This window comes from Sphaeramia orbicularis, chromosome 16, assembly GCF_902148855.1.
Source record: "Sphaeramia orbicularis chromosome 16, fSphaOr1.1, whole genome shotgun sequence".
Lineage (NCBI taxonomy): Eukaryota > Metazoa > Chordata > Actinopteri > Kurtiformes > Apogonidae > Sphaeramia > Sphaeramia orbicularis.
In genome coordinates this window covers 43,652,166-43,674,408 of record NC_043972.1, presented here as the reverse complement: position 1 = coordinate 43,674,408, position 22,243 = coordinate 43,652,166, and the positions used below count along the sequence as shown (strand labels likewise).

The window sequence follows — 22,243 nt, the reverse complement described above, 5'->3', positions numbered from 1 at the left end:
AATAAAATTCAGATTCTTAATTTCACTGCAAAAAAAATTCAGTGCTAGAAATTCGATAGCTTTTATAATTCAAAATCTGATGAGACAGATTTACTTCCATAGGAAACATTACTTTCCTTTTTGCTGACACTCATACTCTCAAAGTTTGCCCCCCACCCCACCCCACCCACCCACCCACCTCTGCAGAATATGGGCTTAAATGATGCCCCTGGATCTGATCTTTGAGCTCCACATGAACAAACTATACATTAAAACGCTCTGATATTAATTGTTAGGTGTAAAAACTGAATAAAGTGTATCATACAGTACATGTTGGACCCCACCCACCCCCTACATGGTCCGCTCACCCTCCTCCCCTCAGGCTGGAGGTACAGGAGTCTGAAGAGCACGACAGACAGACTGAGGAACTCTCTTTCCTTCCATCATCAGACTCCTTAACAACTGACAGGAAAAAAAAACAAAAACTAAAAAAACCTAAAAAAAAAAAAAAAAAAAAAAACAAACTAAAAACAAACAGTATTATTCTGGCAGTAGGGGTGCCAAAAAAAAATACTGTTAAATAATGGAAAATGACCATCTCAGAAAAATACGGTAATTTTCCATAATTAAAATACAGTTTTTTGCCCTAACTTTACATGAGATTTTGCTTCTTCTTCTTTTTTTTTTTTTTTTACCTTTTAATGTTTAATAAAGAATATTTTCATATATTAAAACAATCAAATTACCTATAAATATATATATAAATAATTTTCAGTGAGACTCAGTTGTACAATCCACTGATAAAAAGTGTATTTTAACAGTTTATCGGTGCTTATACATGTTATACATTCACAAAAATACATTTATTCAACATTTTTGTTGTGAAATCTCCCATAATGACACAAGATATTTGTCTTGCTAAACTTACAGAACAAATACTTCTTTTACGGTTAATTGTCAGTAATATTATCTTGTTTTATTTTTTTTTTTTTTACAATATTAAACTTTAAATTAACAGTTTAATCTCATGAATAGAAAAGCAATATTTGTGAAATTATGATACATTTGCAATTGTATTTTAACTGTATTTTTCTGTGAAAAACGAAAAAATTTCTTATAAAAAAATATATAGATATTTTTTGGTTATTCACAGTTACAGCTTTTTTGTGTCATTTTACATTTTTACATGTAAAATCACAGTCTATTTTTGTCATTTCATTGATATTTTCCTGTATCTTAAAAATACAGGAAAAATCTGTAAAATAAACAGTGAAAATTCTGTTAAATTACAGATTTTTTTTACAGTGTATATATATATATATATATATACATATATATATATATATATATATATATATATACATATACACACTATCTGTGAACTGTTACTGAGAAATTACTCTATTTGTAATTTACTTATATCACAAGTAGTAAATAACACTGTGTTAGTACTAAATACATTAAATAAAGCATTGTGATTATATCTGTCTTGTTTTAAAAAAATAAGTTAACATTTTGGGTGATGCATATAATAATAAAGAGTTCTCCACGTGTTACTATGGCAACCTGTCCACGTGTTACCACATTCTCATATCAATAAAACAGAAACTTTTCAATATTTTACTCCAAAATTTATTTTCAGCATAGTTGAACATAATATCTAAAAGTTTTTGTCCTATTTGATATCAATTTCTGTCGAGAACCACATGGTTTGAATGTTAAAGCTTAAAAAATTGATGTCCGTTTCAAGTCTATGTTTTACCAAGCAGTAATTTGACATTTTTTTACCTTGAAACATTTTATCTCCACAAATGTTGTTATGCATAATGTTAAAGTGCTTATAAATACCTACTCAAATATGTATAATACACACATATAAGTTACTCTGTTTACATGACAGAGACTGTTGAACACGTGTTACTGCTTGATTGGACTCAGATAGTCTTTTTAAAAGTGACCTGTGTATGAATTCACAAACTTCATCATTCAGAATTTTAATTTCTCATAGTAACATACAGTCTTTTGTATGTCTTTTTGTGAATTTAATGCAGCCTATAGCAGAAGGTTTGGAACTTCTCCTGTCCATAAAATAGAGATGTTTAGCTAAAAAAAAAAAAAAAAAAAAAAAAATGAGCCCACTTGATAAATGATGTGTGAAAATGTACTTTTTCATGTTGATGTAAAAACTTTAAAAGAGAGAACGACAAGGACAAGTTTTTGTGTTTCAATTTGTGGAGTAAAATTATGGAACAGAATGAAGGTGGAGCTGAAATAATGTCCAAACGTCATATATATAAAACTGAAGAAGGTGTTGGAGGATAGATAGATAGATAGATAGATAGATAGATAGATAGATAGATAGATAGATAGATAGATAGATAGATAGATAGATAGATAGATAGATAGATAGATAGATAGATAGATAGATAGATAGATAGATATGCGTTGATTTGTTTATGTTTTGTTTGATTGCTGTTGTTCACTTTGTGTTATTATTTACTTTATTGTGTATTCATTTTGTGTTTCCTTCAGAGATGTATGTATGTTTTTTTTTTTTTTTTTTTTTGACTTTTCTAGTATGTCAGTGTAGGCGTGTATGTATGTATGTATGTATGTGTACGTGAAGATGAAAAAAGAGGTAAACTCAGGGGTGTCAAACTCATTTTGGTTCAGGGGCCATATTTAGCCCAATTTGATCTCAAGCGGGCCAGACCCGTAAAATAATGACTTAATAACCTATAAATAATGACAAATCCAAGTTTTTTTTGGTTTGTTTTAGTACAAAAAAAAAAAAATAATTAAATTATGAAAATATTTACATTTTACAAAAAAGATGTGAATAACCTGAAAAAACAGAAATTTCATTTGAAAAAATAGTGCAATTTTAACAATATTATACCTGGACTTATTATTTATACATGCACATTTACACACAGTGTTACATAAACATTTGGTAACAGGCAGAATATTGTTAAAATTTTGGAGTTTGGAACTAAAATTTGAACAATTTCTACAATGTTCCATCTCTTATTATTAACACAACTACAGATGACAGTGGATCCATAAATGCACAAAACATTTAGTAACAGGCAGAATATTGTTCAAATTGCACATTTCGGGTTGTTCATATTTAGTTATATTTATGTATTTATTTGCATTTTATTGTGAAAGAATAGTTTTGTAAATGTAAATATTTTCACCATGTAATCTTATTTTTTTCACTTCAATTTTTCCACATAATTTTTCCCAAAGAAAATTTGTAGTTGTCATTATTTATGGGTTATTATGTTGTTATTTTTACTGGAGATCACATTGGCCTGTATGTGGAACCTGGACCGAAAGGATTTGGACGACCTGGACTGTTCAGGTTCATTTTCGCACTTTCATCCTGCAGGGCCGGAATGGAACCTTTGATGGGCCAGCCCCCCGCCCCCCCCCCCCCAAAAAAAAAAACAAACAAACAAACAAACAAAAAAAAACAAGTCAGATTACTTTGTTTTGTTGCATATTTGAAATAAACTAAAACTCACTCACTTTTGCTTGATTGGACCCTCATATTTTACTGGTCTGGCCCAGTTCAGATCATACTGGGATGAATGTGACCCCTGAACCCCCCCCCTTTGACTCCCCCCTACTTTACAGTGTCAAAAAAAGTAGACAACTCATCATTCAAAGATTCAAGAAAGTGTTTTATTGTCATGCCTACAGTCAAGGAATAGTTTTGACAACCCCAGCATTAAACATACTAGTTGGTAACAACCCCCCCCCCCCCCCCAAAAAAAAAAAAAACAAGTGGGATTACTTTGTTTTGTTGCATATTTGAACTAAACTAAACTAAATAAACTAAAACTCACTCACTTTTGCTTGACTGGACCCTCATATTTTACTGGTCTGGCCCAGTTCAGATCATACTGGGGTGATCTAAACCAGAATGACTTTGACACCCCCCCCCCCCCCCCCCCCCGGCTTTACAGTGTCAAAAAACAGTAGACAACTCATCATTCAAAGATTCAAGAAAGTGTTTTATTGTCCTGCCTACAGTCAAGGAATAGTTTTGACAACCCCAGCATTAAACATACTAGTTGGTAACAACCCCCCCCCCCCCCCAAAAAAAAAAAAAAAAAACACAACAAAAAAAAAAAGTCAGATTACTTTGTTTTATTGCATATTTGAAATAAACTAAAACTCACTCACTTTTGCTTGATTGGACCCTCATATTTTACTGGTCTGGCCCAGTTCAGATCATACTGGGATGAATGTGACCCCTGAACACCCACCCCACCCCTTTGACCCCCCCCCCTGCTTTACAGTGTCAAAAAAAAGTAGACACCTCATCATTCAGAGATTCAAGAAAGCGTTTTATTGTCATGCCTACTGTCAAGAAACAGTTTTGACAACCCTAGCATTAAATATACTAGTTGGTAACACTCCCCCACCCAAAACAAAAAAAAACAAGTCAGATTACTTTGTTTTGTTGCATATTTGATCTAAACTAAACTAATAAACTAAAACTCACTCACTTTTGCTTGACTGGACCCACATATTTTACTGGTCTGGCCCAGTTCAGATCATACTGGGATGAACGTGACCCCTGAACTAAAATGACTTTGACCCCCCCCCCCACACACACACTTTACAGTGTCAAAAAACAGTAGACAACTCATCATTCAAAGGTTCAAGAAAGTGTTTTATTGTCATGCCTACAGCCAAGCCCCCGCATTAAACATACTAGTTGGTAACAACCCCCCCCCCAAAAAAAAAAAATCAAAAACAAAAAACAAGTCAGATTACTCTGTTTTGTTGCATATTTGAACTAAACTAAACTAATAAACTAAAACTCACTTTTGCTTGATTGGACCCTCATATTTTACTGGTCTGGCCCAGTTCAGATCATACTGGGATGAATGTGACCCCTGAACTAAAATGACTTTAACCCCCCCCCTTACAGTGTCAAAAAAAAAGTAGACAACTCATCATTTAAGTGTTTTATTGTCATGCCTACAGTCAAGAAACAATTTTGACAACCCCAGCATTAAACATACTAGTTGGTAACAACCCCCCCCCCCCTCCCCCCACCAAAAAAAAACCAAACAAAAAAAAAACCCCAAAACAAACAGTCAACATATGTTTGTAGTTGCTTCACCTCCTTCCATCCCTGGCTGATAGGGCCTATCTGTCCTCTCCTGAAAGCTCTTGCGGGATTAAACAGGCTTATTTTCCTCAGGAGGGAGGGTGTGTGTGTATGTGTGTGTATGTGTGTGTGTAGGGGGGGGGGTTATAGTGGGGGTAGTGGATGGTTGTCCTAACATACACAGCTATTCAACCCCACTCTTGCTTTTGTCCACGGGCTCAAACGGCTTAACTGTGTTTTGATAAGCCTCTGTGAATATCCATCAAGACATCCGACCAGCCCACTAGACTGTCGAGCAGCTCTCTCTCTCTCTCTCTCTCTCTCTCTCTCTCTCTCTCTCTCTCCCCCCTCTCTCCCCCCTCTCTCTCTCTCTTCACTATATGTTACATTTCCAACCCTCTCCTCTTCGCTTTACGCAAGCGGACGTCCACGGCGCGGCGACACAAGTGCGCACTAGAGGCGAGAGCGAAAGCGAGAGGCTCGGCAGGCGGACGGACGGACGGACGGACGGCAGCGGCGGTAGTGGCGGCAGTGGCGGCGGCGGGTACCGGGAGAGACGCGGCGGAGGCATCGGCGTGTCTTTGTTGGAAAAACGGGAGGTTGGAGACTTGGACGGTGGATTTGTTTATTCTCACGGATTTTTGGATCGGGGTGCTAGGATAACTTCGCATGGGACAAAACCCGCCTTCTTTCATGTCATCCACCTATTTGTTTCACCCGGCGTGTTGACGCCAGTGGAAAAAAAAAAAAAAAAAAAAAAAGGAGAGAAACGGAGGCTGGTGGATGAGCGCAACTGACAGATAGAGCGACGTGAATATCCACGCGTTTCCGTCCACGAGCTCTACAGGATAGATACGAGAGAAATTAAATAAATAAATAAATAAATAAATAATAAAATTGTAATTCCAGGAGATTACACATGATCCACGCAGACAGCAACGTGGGTCGGTTATAAACGGAGACCAGGAGATATTCGATTGGAGATTTTTTTTTTTTTTTTTTGCACCGCAGGGCAATGTGTTATTGACGATCTGCACAGCGTGGAAAGCATGCACGGACACACAACTTTGTGACACACAGATGCGTGGATATCTTGTGTAAAAAAAAAAAAAAAAAAAAAAAAAAAGTGCGCGCTGTTAATTCTTCAATAGAGCTCTATTTACCTATGAGGCATATGCATGTGTGTGTGTGTGTGCATGTGTGTGTGTGTGCATGCATATGTGTGTGTGTGTGTTGCAGTTTCTATTGATGTCAGTTATTTAAAATATTAGAAGAAAAAACTAAAACAGATGATTGGTAAATGTATTTGTAGGCAGGTCTTTGTCTAATGCGGATCCCACTGATAGGCAGATAGACGCGGATCTGGTCTCAGTCTGATCCAAGTGTCACTGGGGGGTGTGTGTGTGTTTAGATCTGGTATATCTACTGTTTACTTATGTGTCAAAGCAGCAGAGGACAGTAGAGAGAGAGGACACTGTCAAAAACACTGCGGACTCTCTGTGAATTTACTCCAAAATAGACCTCTAGAAAAAGTTTCCATGGTGTTCCGGAAGTTGCCCGGTGTCTCAGCATCGGGCATGGGTCTGCGCCTGTCCCAGAAATTCGTCTTTTTGCTTTTTCTCTCCGGTTTGGTCACATTATGTTTTGGGGCTCTTTTTTTCTTACCAGACTCGGTCCGAATAAAGCGCATTTTTTTGTTCAAGACCGAGACCCAGCCGGTTACAGTAGGATCCGGCTCCGAGAATGACGCAAGGGAACACTTGAAAAGACCCAAAGAAGGGGTGAGCTCTGCCAAAGGGGAGACCAGTACCAAGTTGAAACCCCTGAGCCGCAGACCCTCCGTGTCTCATGAGGGGACCGAGGAAAGGCTGGCAGGAGGAAAGGCGCAAGAGGATCTGACCCTAGCCAGGTCCAGAACCGAGTCCGCCACCTCTTCGGACCAGGGTGCGCAATCGGATACTTTCACTTATAAGAAGTTCAAGAGGTGTCTGCTTAAAGCGCCCCTGGGGAGGGATAACGGCAAACCCAGCGACCCCCAGACCAACGAGCGGAGGGAGAAAGTCAAAGAGGTAAGGATGTCATTGTGGACCAGGTCTTGGATCTGGATTAGATCTATAGTGTGTGTGTGTGTGTGTGTGTGTGGGTGTGTGTGGGTCAGGTACAGCTGATAGACGCATGAGGGGTTCACTGGAGTGCGTCATGGGAAGAAGACTGAGAATGGAGTTTTAGTGGTGTCATGAAGAAAGACTTTTATAGAAGAGAAGAGACTTTATTGTCATTATGCAACTCCAGTCAGTGCAACAGTATTAACCAAACACCAGTGCTACAAGAAGAAGAATAGAGCCAATGTAAAATTATAAAAAGTAAGATAATAAAATACACTGTAAAAAATGACTGTAGAATTAACACCAAAAAGTTGCAACATAAAAAAACTGCAAGTGACAATACAATGCAAAGTTGTTTATTTGAAAAGATTTTTGTGTTAATTATTGAATCACATATAGCTGTAGTTCTTACAGGCAGAGTATGAGAACAAAACCAGATTTGTATGTAGAAATGATGCATTTCTATTGTTTTTAGAAAATAAAACTGTAAATTGAAAAAGAATGTGATGCAGTTTAAATGGCAAAGACCATAATGTTGAAATAACGGCATATTTGCTCTCTCTCTCTCTCTCTCTCTCTCTCTCTCTCTCTCTGTCTCTCTCTCTCTCTCTCTCTCTCTCTCTATATATATATATATATATATATATATATATATATATATACACACAGGGTGGGGAAGCCAAATTTACAATATTTTGAGGCAGGGATTGAAAGACTGTGTATGACCAATTAGTTTATTGAAAGTCATGAGAATTTATTTGCCACAAGAAAATGTACATAATAGAAAATGTTTTTATTCTATGTGTCCTCTTCCTTTCTCAATAACTGCCTTCACACGCTTCCTGAAACTTGCGCAAGTGTTCCTCAAATATTCGGGTGACAACTTCTCCCATTCTTCTTTAATAGTATCCTCCAGACTTTCTCGTAATAGTTTTGCTCATAGTCATTCTCTTCTTTCCATTCTAAACAGTCTTTATGGACACTCCAACTATTTTTGAAATCTCCTTTGGTGTGATGAGTGCATTCAGCAAATCACACATTCTTTGACGTTTGCTTTCCTGATTACTCATATGGGCAAAAGTTTCTGAAAAGGTATGGATAATAGTGTTAGGTATGATTATGACATCAATATATGTTTGGTTTCAAAACAATTGACGAAGTGCCTGCTGAGAAAAAACAACTAAATGTTCATTGTAAATTTTGCTTCCCCACCCTGTATATACTAGAGATGTCCGATATTGGCTTTTTTTGCCAAAAAACGATATGCCGATATTGTCCAACGCTTAATTTCCGATTCCGATATCTACCGATACCGCTGCCAATATATGTGGGACATTAAACTAATTTTAGGTAACATCACATATCTCCTGTCATGGAATTAACACATCATGCCTAATTTTATTGTGATGCCCCATTGGATGCATTCTCAAATGCAACAAGGCTTTCAAAATGTAAACACTGTCTGTGCAAAGAATACATACTTCAACTTAAGTTGTGGAAAAAATGCCATATTTATTTATTTTCTCTCCCTCCCTCCATGAGTCTATTACAGTGTGACAACTCTACTGTACAATTTTGAAAACTGCACATTTCTTTCAGCTACAAACAATGCTTCATTTACGTGTCGGTAAATGCCGGTGAAATCAAGGCATTATTTTATCGGTTTTGATAATAGGCAAAAAAAAAAACGATAACGATATTCACCGATATTACATTTTTATGCCAATATCATCCTAATATATAAATATAAAGTTATAAAAAAGTAAATATTTAACAATGTGACATTTTAAATTTGTAAATTAATGGGTTGGTAGAGTCCAATAACCAAAGAGTTGGTGGTTTGAATCCTGGCTCTGACTGTCCATATGTCAAAGTGTCCATGGAAGACACTGAACCTTAAATTGCTCCCAGTCGGACCTGGTGGTTTTGGAAAGTGCTTTGGACACCATGAAGGTGGAGAAAATGTGCTAAATAACTGCAGTTCATTTACCAGTTCAATCCAGTATTAAATCTACGTGTTTAAAATGTTAAATCTACATGTTACTCTGTAGATATGTTCACAGTTGGATGTGTTTTTTACAGTATTGTTCTGGAAACCACAGCTGCCAGTTTTTTTTTTCCGTAAAAACAACAGGACTTTTTTTACAGTGCAGATCTTGGCTCTGGACTAGACCTATGGGGGGGTCAGGAACAGCTGATAGAGGCATGAAGGGTTCACTGGGGTGCATCATGGAAAGAAAACTGAGAATGGTGTTTTAGTGGTAGTTTTTGAGGAGTCATGAAGAAAGACTTTTATAGAATAGAATGAACTTTATTGTCATTATGCAACTCCAGTCAGTGCAACAATATTAACAAAACACCAGTGCTACAAGAATAAGAATAGAGCCAATATAAAATTATAAAACCTAAAAGTAAGATAATAAAATAGAATTTAACACTTTCAAGCATGAATTATACGAACCTTAGTCAAGATATTTTTCCTGAGTGTCTTTATTCCTCTTTCGGCATGAAAAAAAACAATGCAATCGGTTTTTTTTTAAGGAGTTACAAAAATGTCCACTCAGCCGGACACCATGCATTTAATTTTTGAAGCAAAGAAACATGTATTTAAAACCTAGTATCAGAAACTATGCAATAAAAACATTTCTAATGCTGCTAATCACGTTTTCCCACATTTTAACATACTCTAATGCCAGTTATTATTCACTTCATGGAGATAATATGCAAAAAAAAAAAACTATATTGTTTATTAATTTACTCTCAAACATGTCACTGCAGATCAAGTTTATCAAGAACAGCATAGTTACAGTAATGGTATGAATTGAAGTGTATGGGATGACGCATAAGTGTCCACTGTATTGGCTGATATGGAACTACGACAACAAAACCCATGAATATATAAGAGAACAGCTTTGAACAGGTGTCCACTGTAGTGACCACTATGCATGAAAGGGTTAAGTTTTACAGAGTAACATAAGAATAGGGCTAAGTAGAATAAAAAATAGAAATAGACAAAATATGAATAGATCCAAATTTACAGTATTAACAGTATGTGACAGTCTGTATATCTATAAAAAAGGTCAGATTAACAATGCATGACATCAAATAAGACTCACAAAACACTCTTTTTGACGGCAGTTCCGGCTATTTCAGTTTAGTTTGCATCAATACTTTATGTTTTCAACAGCAGCCACTTAGCTGACTCGTCCCGCTGTCTTGTCTCGTCCTGTTCCTGTACACTTTATATGATCTATATGAGCCCTCCCTCTATTTATATATATGTATATAAGCAAAGAATGGATGAACATGTGGATAGAAAGTTGGAGATTGTTACTTAACCCTTTCATGCTTGAGTGTTTTTATTACTCCTTAGGCATGAAAAAAACAATGTGATTGAGTTTTTTTTTTTTTTTTTTCTTTTCATGGAGTAACATAATGTCCAGGCATTTAATTTTTGAAGTAAAGAAACGTGTTTAAAACCCAATATCAGAAATTTGAGATGAAAACAATGAAATAAAAACATTTTTAATGCAGCTAATCTGATGTTTTCTCACGTTTTAACCTATTCTAATGCTAGTTATTACTCACTTCATGGAGATAATATGCAAAAAAAAAACTTTTTGTCTAACAAATAACAATTGATTTACACTCAAACATGTTAGTGCAGATCAGGTTTATCAAGAACAGCAAAGTTACAGTAATGGTCTGAATGTCAGTGTATGAGATGGTGCATAAGTGTCCACTGTGTTGGCTGATATGGAACTAAAACAACAAAACTCATACAAGAGAACAGCTGGAGAAGAACTGTCCACTGGAGTGACCACTGTGCATGAAAGGGTTAAACACAAGCTGTAATTAAATCTAAAGTTGTTCTCGGAAGCGGGGTGGTGGCGGGTTAAAAAAGAAAAAAAACTTTTTTTTATTTAAGGATAGACGTAACCTGTTACAGTGTTGTTCATTCTAGATGTTTTAGACAGATAGATACATACATACATACATAGCAAACTGAACTGTCTCTAGTATAACTACCAATAATTACTACAAATACCCATATCTGTAAATCACAGGTGTCAAACATGCGGCCCGGGGGCCAAATCCGGCCCGCCAAAGGGTCCAGTCCGGCCCTTGGGATGAATTTGTGAAATGCAAAAATTACACTAAAATATGAACAATCCTTTTAGTTCAGGTTCCACATTCAGACCAATTCAATCTCAAGTGGGCAGGACCTGTAAAATACTATCATAATAACATAGAAATAATGATAACTCCAAATTTTTCTCTTTGTAAATGTGAATATTTTCATGTATTTACTCTTAAACAAAGTTTAATTTTGCATAAAATATGAATAACCTGAACAAATGTCAAACAACATGAAATGTCTTAAGAGAAGTAAATACAATGTTAACAATATTCTGTCTGTTACTAAATGTATTTGTCGATCCACTGTGATCTGTAAGTTATAATATACATGTGGAAATGATAAACTGAAGCATAATACAGGGTGGGGAAGCAAAATTTACAATATTTTGAGGCAGGGATTGAAAGACAGTGTATGACCAATTAGTTTATTGAAAGTCATGAGAATTTATTTGCCACAAGAAAATGTACATAATAGAAAATGTTTTTATTCTATGTGTCCTCCTTCTTTCTCAATAACTGCCTTCACACGCTTCCTGAAACTTGCGCAAGTGTTCCTCAAATATTCAGGTGACAACTTCTCCCATTCTTCTTTAATAGTATCTTCCAGACTTTCTTGTAATAGTTTTGCTCATAGTCGTTCTCTTCTTTCCATTATAAACAGTCTTTATGGACACTCCAACTATTTTTGAAATCTCCTTTGGTGTGACGAGTGCATTCAGCAAATCACACACTCTTTGACGTTTGCTTTCCTGATTACTCATATGGGCAAAAGTTTCTGAAAAGGTATGGATAATAGTGTTAGGTATGATTATGACATCAATATATGTTTGGTTTCAAAACAATTGACGTAGTGCCTGCTGAGAAAAAACAACTAAATGTTCATTGTAAATTTTGCTTCCCCACCCTGTATTGTTAAAATTGCACTTATTTTTTCAGTTTGTTCATGTAATTCACATCTTTTGAAAGGATAGTTTATAAATGTAAACCTTTTCATAATGTAAATGTAGTTTTTTTTCGCTCTAAAACACAGAAAAAAGTTTGGAATTGACATTATTTATATATTATTATGTTATTATTTTACTGGTCCGGCCCACTTCTAATCAAGTTTAGCTGAATTTGGCCCCTGAACTAAAATGAGTTTGACACCCCTGCTCTAAATACACATGCTAACAGTGGATAAGAACTAAATAGATCGGAGTCTGCGTCGTAATCTTCTGTGTGACAGGACTACACACTCTGTGATGGGACAGATGTCAGCCCCTCTTGTCAAACCAGATAAAATAAGTCCCTTTCAGTCGTCTCAGTTGTCTAAAATTACTCACGGTCGCGCCTTTGCTGGAGGAATTTCCGTGAATAAAGGTGGAGAAGAACGTCATTTCATAAGATAAATCATAACGATGCGTGTAAGCTAAAATTACAGCAAAGTAACGAGTCAGGACAAGGTGGAAAGGTGTATAAAAGTAGATTGGATTCATTGTAAAACCCATCAGACTCCTGCTTAAAGCTGCACTTTCTACAGCCGCTGTTTATTTCACGTATTTCCTCTGACACTCTTCCTTGTCAGCATTATTATTAAAGTGGGATTCATGCATTTAATAAACCATTCACCTTTATCAAGCCCCGGCCGTTTAAACGACGCGCCGCCGTGTCACTATGACCGATAAAATGTGGCGAATGCGCAGCAGCACCTCCATCACCCTTCGCACAATCGCCTGCCAGTGATGTGACTGTGTGCGCTGACACTGTGGCGTGGAGCTGTGGAAGCTCTGTGCCAGCCTTTGTTGAGCCCTGTGGGTCCAATAAGCGCTCCAGAGTGGGAGCGTCTGTGGATCACACATCTGTACCCACTTAAGGCAAGTGAAGCTGATAAGAGACGAGTGTGTGTGTGTGTGTGTGTGTGTGTGTGGGGGGGGGGGGGGGGGGGGGGGGGGGTCGGTGCACAGCCATTGGCCATGGTGTGCAGATGGGTCTCGGGCTTTGGCATGTGACATGGATAAGTCCTGTTGTCACTCTCACTTCCAGCCCGCTGTCACCCTCTCACACATGCCTTTTATATCTAGAGGTGATGTGCTACATGATAACTGAAGCGTTAGAGGACGCGCAGGGTTATTTGCCCTCGTGTAGTCGGTTCTCTCTGACTCATTGCGTTTCCTTTAATGCTCTTTCAAGTGAATGTCAATGTGACTTTGCGTGCGTGATACGTTCAGCTGAGCTCGGCAAAGTTCTCCGCCTCGGGGTCATGGACGTCTGAGGAAAACTTCTATCCCACCACACCCTTCTTGCACCAATTATTGTTGCAGAATATTAATTGTGTTTACTTGAGGGAAATCCTTTTTTTTTTTTTTTTAACCCTTTCATGCATAGTGGTCACTACAGTAGACAGCTATTTAAAACTGTTCTCTTGTATATTCATGGATTTTATTGTTTTAGTTCCATATCAGCCAACACAATGGACACTTATGCATCATCCCATACATTGCAATTCATACCATTACTGTAATTTTGCTGTTCTTGATAAATCTGATCTGCAGTAACATGTTTGAGTGTAAATCAATTGCTTGTTATTGTTATTAGACTGCACTTTTTTTTTTTTTTTCATATTATCTCCATAAAGTGAGTAATAACTAATAATAGAGTATGTTAAAATGTGACAAAAGATCAGATTAGCAGCATTAAAACAAAACAAAACATAGTTTTCATTCAGTATATCAGTAAATACATGTTTCTTTGCTTCAAAAATGAAATGCATGATGTCCAGCTGAGTGGATATTTTTGCAACTCCATGAAAAATTGTTTTTTTTTTTTGTTTTTTTTTTTTGTTTTTTAATTTTATTTCGAACATGCAAAGAAAATAAGACAAAACAAAGCAAATTAAGACATAAACAAAATAACATTGAAATGGACAGAATCTATCTTCAAGCACATACAAGTCTGACTTTTGCGTGGTCGAAAAGGAGTAGGAAGAAGTATAAACTTATTTGATCCTACCCCTCGGTGCAGATAAACCCCATTAAATTATGAAAATACTTACTTTTATAAACTATCCAAACAAAAAAGATGTGAATAACCTGAAAAAACTGAAATTTCTTAAGAAAAATAAATGCAGTTTTAACAATATTATGCCTCAACTTATCATTTAGGCATGTGTCTGAGGGAAACTTCTATCCCTAAACTTCTATCTTGCACCAATTATTGTTGCAGAATATTAATTGTGTTTACTTGAGGGAAATCCTTTTTTTTTTTTTTTAACCCTTTCATGCATAGTGGTCACTACAGTAGACAGCTATTTAAAACTGTTCTCTTGTATATTCATGGATTTCATTGTTTTAGTTCCATATCAGCCAACACAATGGACACTTATGCATCATCCCATACATTGCAATTCATACCATTACTGTAATTTTGCTGTTCTTGATAAATCTGATCTGCAGTAACATGTTTGAGTGTAAATCTATTGCTTGTTATTGTTATTAGACTGCACTTTTGGTTTTTTTTTCATATTATTTCCATAAAGTGAGTAATAACTAATAATAGAGTATGTTAAAATGTGACAAAAGATCAGATTAGCAGCATTAAAACAAAACAAAACATAGTTTTCATTCAGTATATCAGTAAATACATGTTTCTTTGCTTCAAAAATGAAATGCATGATGTCCAGCTGAGTGGATATTTTTGCAACTCCATGAAAAATTGTTTTTTTTTTTTTTTTTTTTTTTTTTTTTTTAATTTTATTTCGAACATGCAAAGAAAATAAGACAAAACAAAGCAAATTAAGACATAAACAAAATAACATTGAAATGGACAGAATCTATCTTCAAGCACATACAAGTCTGACTTTTGCGTGGTCGAAAAGGAGTAGGAAGAAGTATAAACTTATTTGATCCTACCCCTCGGTGCAGATAAACCCCATTAAATTATGAAAATACTTACTTTTATAAACTATCCAAACAAAAAAGATGTGAATAACCTGAAAAAACTGAAATTTCTTAAGAAAAATAAATGCAGTTTTAACAATATTATGCCTCAACTTATCATTTAGGCATGTGTCTGAGGGAAACTTCTATCCCACCACACCCTTCTTGCACCAATTATTGTTGCAGAATATTAATTGTGTTTACTTGAGGGAAGCCTTTTTTAAAGGTATAGTACAGGGGTCTCAAACTTATTTTCTTTCCGGAGCCACATTCAGCCCAGTTTGATCTCAAGTGGGCCAGACCAGTAAAATAATTGCATAATCCTACTATATAATGCACATTCTGTGTCTGATCGATTGATGTTGCAGCCCAGGAGGGCGTTTGTACGGATTTTCCTTAGCCTTCACATGCCCGACTCTGACCAAACTCGCCAAATGAATAGAAACATTACCTGACTATCTACTAGGCACAATTTTATGTCCGTATTCAAATGTTGTGAGGTATGCTGGGCGATTTTAGCTTCCCTCTACTTTGAATTCTTCATCCCTGCTGCCATACTCCATTTTCGGAAGTGGTTATGCTGCCATTCATGAAATACTATAAATTGATGGTACTGAAATAAGCAAACTGCCTAAATGCATAATTTTATCTTGAAAATATTCCTAAAATATCCACTCCCAAATAATGTAAACAAATAACATCACGACAATTTTTTACAAAATTGCTGCTGCTCTTGCTGTGTTCATTTACAATAATGTACAGGCACTTTTCACACACAATAGCACCACGGGTACAATGCTGCTAGTAACTTATAAATAATGACAACTTCAAATTTTTGTCTTTATTTTAGTGCAAAAAAACCCCCAGTAAATTATGAAAATACTTACTTTTATAAACTATCCAAACAAAAAAGATGTGAATAACCTGAAAAAAACGGAAATTTCTTTAGAAAAATAAGTGCAATTTTAACAATATTATGCCTCGATTTATCATTTATACATGTGCATTATGGATTGGATCTACAAAGACGCTGTTGTTCGTCCATCCGTCTCGATGATGACCTTGACTTCAGTTTTTGTGGGTCCTGGAGTAGCTTGTCGGCCCTATTTTTGCCCTGAAGTATCTGCCACAAAGACACTAAACTCTGAGTAACAGGCAGAAATTTGTTAAAATTGTGCTTCATTTTCTTTAGACATTTCAGGTTGTTTATATTTGTTCAGATTATTCACATTTTATTGTTTCAGGATAGCTTGTAAAGGTAAGTATTGTCATAATTTAATGTTATTTTTTGCACTAAAACAAAGACAAAAAGTTGAAATTGGCATTATTTATAGGCATAGTGTAATATATTTTTCACATCAAACCGGGAAGAAAACATTTTTGTAGATTTTTATGGTATTATTTTACTGTAGATCGTATTGGTCTGTATGTGGAACCTGAACTAAAATGACTGTGGAATTTTTGCACTTTGCAAATTCATCCCACGGGCCACATTGGAACCTTTTGCAGGCCACATCTGGCCCCCGGGCCGCATGTTTGAGACCTCTGATATAGTAGGCCAGATGGTTCCTGCCTGTTTGCTACATGGTACCGGCTCGACTTCGATGTTTCTGTTTGTTAAAAGGAAGTTTTTCCTCGCAACTGTCACCAGTCACAAGTGTTTGCTCCTGGAGGATTCTGTTGGGAGTCTAGTTTCGACCAGCTCTATATGTAAAGTGTCATGAGAAAACTTTTGTTATGATTTGGCAGTATAAAAAAAAAAAAATTGATTTGATTTGATTTGATTTGACTCGACTTGACTCGGCCTTTTTGCATTTCCATTATGAAAAAGGACCTGGAATCTGGTACCTGATACTAGTTTTTTGGTATCACCTCCGCCAAGGTTCCAGGAGTGGGGAACAGTTACTAAAACATGTAAGAATTGTCTCTGTGACCCGCCATTTTACAAAAAGCTGTAAATATAGCGGTAGGTTAATCCACATGATGACAGCTTGCAAAACTACACCATGATTTGTTTGTTCAGCATGCACCTGACGAGACAACATGCAATGAGCGAATTTATCAGCAACTCTCTGAGCAGACGACACAGAAGTAACATCGCTATGACGTCCAGGTACTGTAAAGTCGGTAGTATCCTGTCATGGAAACGGTCTCCAGTGATAGTACCTGGTATCTGAGTCAAGTTGAGTCGAGTGGAGTCGGTTCCATGTCGTGGAAACGCGACATAAGACATCCATATATCCAAACCGTAGCAGGGTTTTTAGTGGTTTGCTGTTGTTGCTGCAGTTTCCACTGTCTCAAGCTTGCTGGCAGCGTTCCAGATGGCGTCTGTGTCTCCTGGAGGCCCACAGTCAGTCTGTCCATGCAGGCAGACACGTTTCATTGTGCTTTGACCTGGTATATAGCTGTAAAACCAGAGGAGGAATGTAACCAAATAGGAATGTAGAGCTACGCGAGTATTTTTTGTTACACTTCAACCCACTATCTCTGCGGCAATTCTTGTACTTTTTACTTTGTTACATTTGTAGCTATTTTCTCCAAATGTGTGTGATAAACTGAAGGATGGTTTGACATTAAAGTCATTCTTCTTGAGATAAGTCTTTAAACCCGTTCTTGGGTTTAAAGGAAAATGCATTGTCACGACGCTGAAAATAGGGCTGTATTTATTTCTGAGCCGGTGAGAAGTTGACTTTTTAAAGATGCATGATTCTCACAGGTAACTGATGCCATAAACGTATGTAATCTAATGGAATATGATGCGTTGCTGCCAAACCCGGATTAACCATATGGGCAACTGGGCAATTGCCCAGGGGCCCGCGACCTCTGAAGGGCCCTGGGTAGCTCGGGCATAACGAAAATATCTGGTTATCTTTTGCTTATAAATGAAACTATCCGCTGCCCGGAGCCATTGAACTGCACAGAAACCCTACTCCTGCTGTTTGTGACTGTGAGCTGAGACCCTTTCCTCATTGGTCAGTTCAAAAAGCGAATCAGTGGTGTCGCAAATCAACGTGCGTGCACTGAGCGGGATGTGAGACGTCAAGAACTACGCGGCATACGCGACGTACGTGAATCAAAACATTGCAAACATAGAGAAGCAGCTAAGTGGGAGCACCAAACGAAAATTAAAAAAGGAGAGGGACATCCTGGGGTTGTGATGATGGGGCCCTTGAATATTGTTGCCCAGGGTACAATGAAGTGTTAATCTGGCCCTGGTTGCTGCAGATTAACCCATAAAGACCCAAACATCCACCAAAACGATTTACTGATCTAAACTGTTTAATACCTGTTGATCCACTAATCCTATCAATACATGTAAATAATTGGTGTAAAATACAGTTTGTCGTATTTGCATGGTCATCAGATATGACCCATTTAGACGTTCAGAGGCTCCGTAGTTACCGTAGAAACACCGTCATCTTCTACAGCATTGATTCACCGGTAAAACCCATGGAGTTGGATCAATGACAGTGAATGGAGATGCTTGTTTTATATTCAGTTAGTTATATCTTCGCTGAAAAAAATCATTTCGTATTCAGTTTTCTGTTTTGATAAAATAACCTTTGAATTTAGTCTTGAGTTTTTATGAACATCTAAATTAAATATGGGAATTTAAATATGGAAAATACAGGATTTACAGCGGAAAAATACAAAATATAGATGATAGTATTATAATAAATGATGATAAATTGCTTAAGAAAGGTTAAATAGAGAGACAATTTGAGACTGATCTCATGAAATCATTTGATTAGCTATACGTTGCATTTTCACGTGTTATTCAACGCCATTTGATCGCGTGTCAATTTACACCAAGATGTCCAGTACACATAACCCTAACCCTAACCCTCTGTGGGTGGTATTTGACATACATACAGAAAGCTTATAATACGTACAGACAACACCAATTAAAAGTGACTTGTATATTTATGCAAGTCATGATACCATGTTGGAAAAATTCAAAAAATTGCCAACTGCCACAAAAGTAGCACTGGGTCTTTATGGGTTAAATCCTTTATTGGATTCAAAGGGAAATGCATTGTCACAAAGCTGCAAACAGGGCTGAGTCGACTTTTTAAAGCTACATTATTCTCGCAGGCAGTCGATACCATAAACATATAATCTAATGTAAAATGATGCGTTGCCGCAGATGAAGTTAAATATGCACGACAGTAAAGTGCAACATATGAACGCAGTCTTTAAATGAATCCACAGCATCATATGTTAATGAAATCCATTTTACCGCATAATATCTAATTGGACTTGTTATACTTTAGACTATTTTGCTGTTAATGTGTGTACACTTTAACTCACGGGGTGTTTTATATGCAGAACTCTAACCTCAGTGAAGGATCTGAAACAGTGTAAAGTGCATCGCTAAACCCACTATAATAACATGTTTTTAGCTGTGTGATGTACATTCTGTGAAGCGTAAAATATCATACATAAATTTTGTTTTGTCAGTCTCACAGCTTGTGTTCTGGTAAACAAACAGAGCAGAACTATAGAGACACTTTTTTCCACAGTAGGAGAATGCAGACAGAGGGTATTCCCCCCACAAAGATGAACAAAAAGGGGTCTGGACCGGCCCACTGAGTGCTTGGTTGCCCAATGTGTGAATGGGCATCGTTTTTCTCAACTGCCAAAAACTAGAAAGCAGACTCCCCACTTTCTTCCTCTGTGTGTTGCACCCACTGCCAAGAGAGGGTGAAATGAGGGACAATGACAGCCTGATCACACGAGGCAAATGTTTGAAGCCCCACAGGATAGCGGCGAACGCAGCCAAAAGCCGCCGAGCTGCTCTAGACAGATTCCAGCAACTAGTAGGCAGGGTGTTTGCTCTTTATGCAAATACAAATTCCAGACTTTTTTTCAGACTTTGTCAAAAATGCTATTCTTTTCTCAAAACCTTGCCTTTATGTACTTTTAGACTGCGTTTAGACTGCAGGCAAATGTGGCCCAAATCAGATTTTTTTTTGCCCGTATGTAGGGATGGGAATCAATAAGAATTTAACGATTCCAATTCCATTCTTGATTTTGCTTATTGATCCGATTTCTTATCGATTCTCTTATCGATTCTCATTGGATGAGGGAATAAAAGAGTACAAACGGGTGTGTTTGCATTAACTGTCTTTTATATTTCCATCTCTGCACAGAAAATAGAACATATACAGGGTGGGGAAGCAAAATTTACAGTATTTTGAGGCAGGGATTGAAAGACAGTGTATGACCAATTAGTTTATTGAAAGTCATGAGAATTTATTTGCCACAAGAAAATTTCCATAATAGAAAATGTTTTTATTCTATGTGTCCTCCTTCTTTCTCAATAACTGCCTTCACACGCTTCCTGAAACTTGGGCAAGTGTTCCTCAAATATTTGGGTGACAACTTCTCCCATTCTTCTTTAATAGTATCTTTAAGAAAGTCGACATTGCTGTGTGATGTTCTATTGGTAGCATGTTCTAAAACGCCCCAAATAGCAGAATCCAGAGGGTTTAGATCTGGGCTAGAAGGCGGCCATAAACATGATTCCCAAAAATTGCTAAAGTTGGATTTGTTGCTGTTGTCAACAAGTGTTTTGGTGTTCTTGTGTAAGATTTTAACTTCAAATCATATTTTACTGCATTTCTAACGGTCTTGTTGTCTACCTCAAGTTCAATTGCGATTTTTCTCATGGATTTGGTTGGATCCTTTAGGATTTTGGATTTGAGAGCTTTAATAAAAGCTTTGGTACGTTTTTTGTTGCTTCCTCCACTTCCAGACTTTCTCGTAATAGTTTTGCTCATAGTCATTCTCTTCTTTCCATTATAAACAGTCTTTATGGACACTCCAACTATTTTTGAAATCTCCTTTGGTGTGACGAGTGCATTCAGCAAATCACACACTCTTTGACGTTTGCTTTCCTGATTACTCATATGAGCAAAAGTTTCTAAAAGGTATGGATAATAGTGTTAGGTATGATTATGACATCAATATATGTTTGGTTTCAAAACAATTGACGTAGTGCCTGCTGAGAAAAAACAACTAAATGTTCATTGTAAATTTTGCTTCCCCACCCTGTACAATATGTACAAATAAGAATAACAGATGGCGCCACGGGCCCAGTGAAAGTGAAACTTAAGATGCTTTACTAATTCCTCTATTGCCGCATTTCGTGGAACCGGTTCGATTCGGCCCATCTCCCATTGTTGTGCACCTCATTTCCTTTCCCCTACTTTCAGAAACTTGTATTTGAGGGAATACGATGTTTCTTGCCCGCACCGGAACCAGAACTGGGCCTGGATGACGGTCTGGTGTTCACTCTGCCGCTATATTCACAAGTGTCGCTAAGTATCATATCAAATACGTGACATTCCTGTAAATGATTCACATGCTGTGGACAAATGTTTGAGGATATTGGAGGGATTCCACCCTTTTGAAGACATGGAAACTTTGCAAGTGTTACAAATAAGTGGACCTGGTGTCATCTTTTTAGACCGTTTCTGCCTCAACGCCATGCTGGCTACGTTCTGGCCAAAACAATGCAGCGTACACGTGACGTCATTACGCATGCGCAATGAAGGTGGAATCGGTAAGCAGAATCGTTAAGCAGGCAGGCAAATGATTCCAAGGAATCAAGCTACTGGGATCCAGTTCTCAAAAAGAACCAGTTCTCAATTCCCATCCCTACCCATATGTGACCTGTATCCGATCTGTTAAAGACAGTTTCAATAGCACAAATCCGACCCAGGCCACTTTCATATGTGGTCCTAAATCTGATACGTATGACTTCAATTTGAATGGCCAGGTCGCATTTATCCAACCTTTACGTCATTGAAATGCGACAATTTTGCATCCCAGGAAAAAAAAACATATTTACTTCTGTAAACAGATATTACACAGGACCTTTTTTGTGCATGTGGGTCACTTCAGGGTCGCATTCACTTCATAACCAAAACTGATAGAAGTCGCATTTAATGTATAATATGAGCGAGCAC

The 22,243-nt window shown here is 37.1% G+C and overlaps 1 protein-coding gene across 2 annotated transcripts in view; it reads left to right on the top strand.

The window, feature by feature from the left end:
• The first annotated feature begins 5,441 nt into the window (after positions 1–5,441).
• LOC115436135 (mannosyl-oligosaccharide 1,2-alpha-mannosidase IA) overlaps positions 5,442–22,243 on the top strand; it is an 828,462-nt gene continuing 811,660 nt past the window's right edge. Inside the window, exon 1 of one of the 2 annotated variants that reach the window (XM_030158891.1) lies at positions 5,442–7,179. In XM_030158891.1, coding sequence (XP_030014751.1) covers positions 6,649–7,179 — 531 coding nt within the window. In that variant the 5' untranslated portion in view covers positions 5,442–6,648. The remainder of the gene's footprint in view (positions 7,180–22,243) is intronic. The other variant, XM_030158892.1, reaches the window with a different exon arrangement.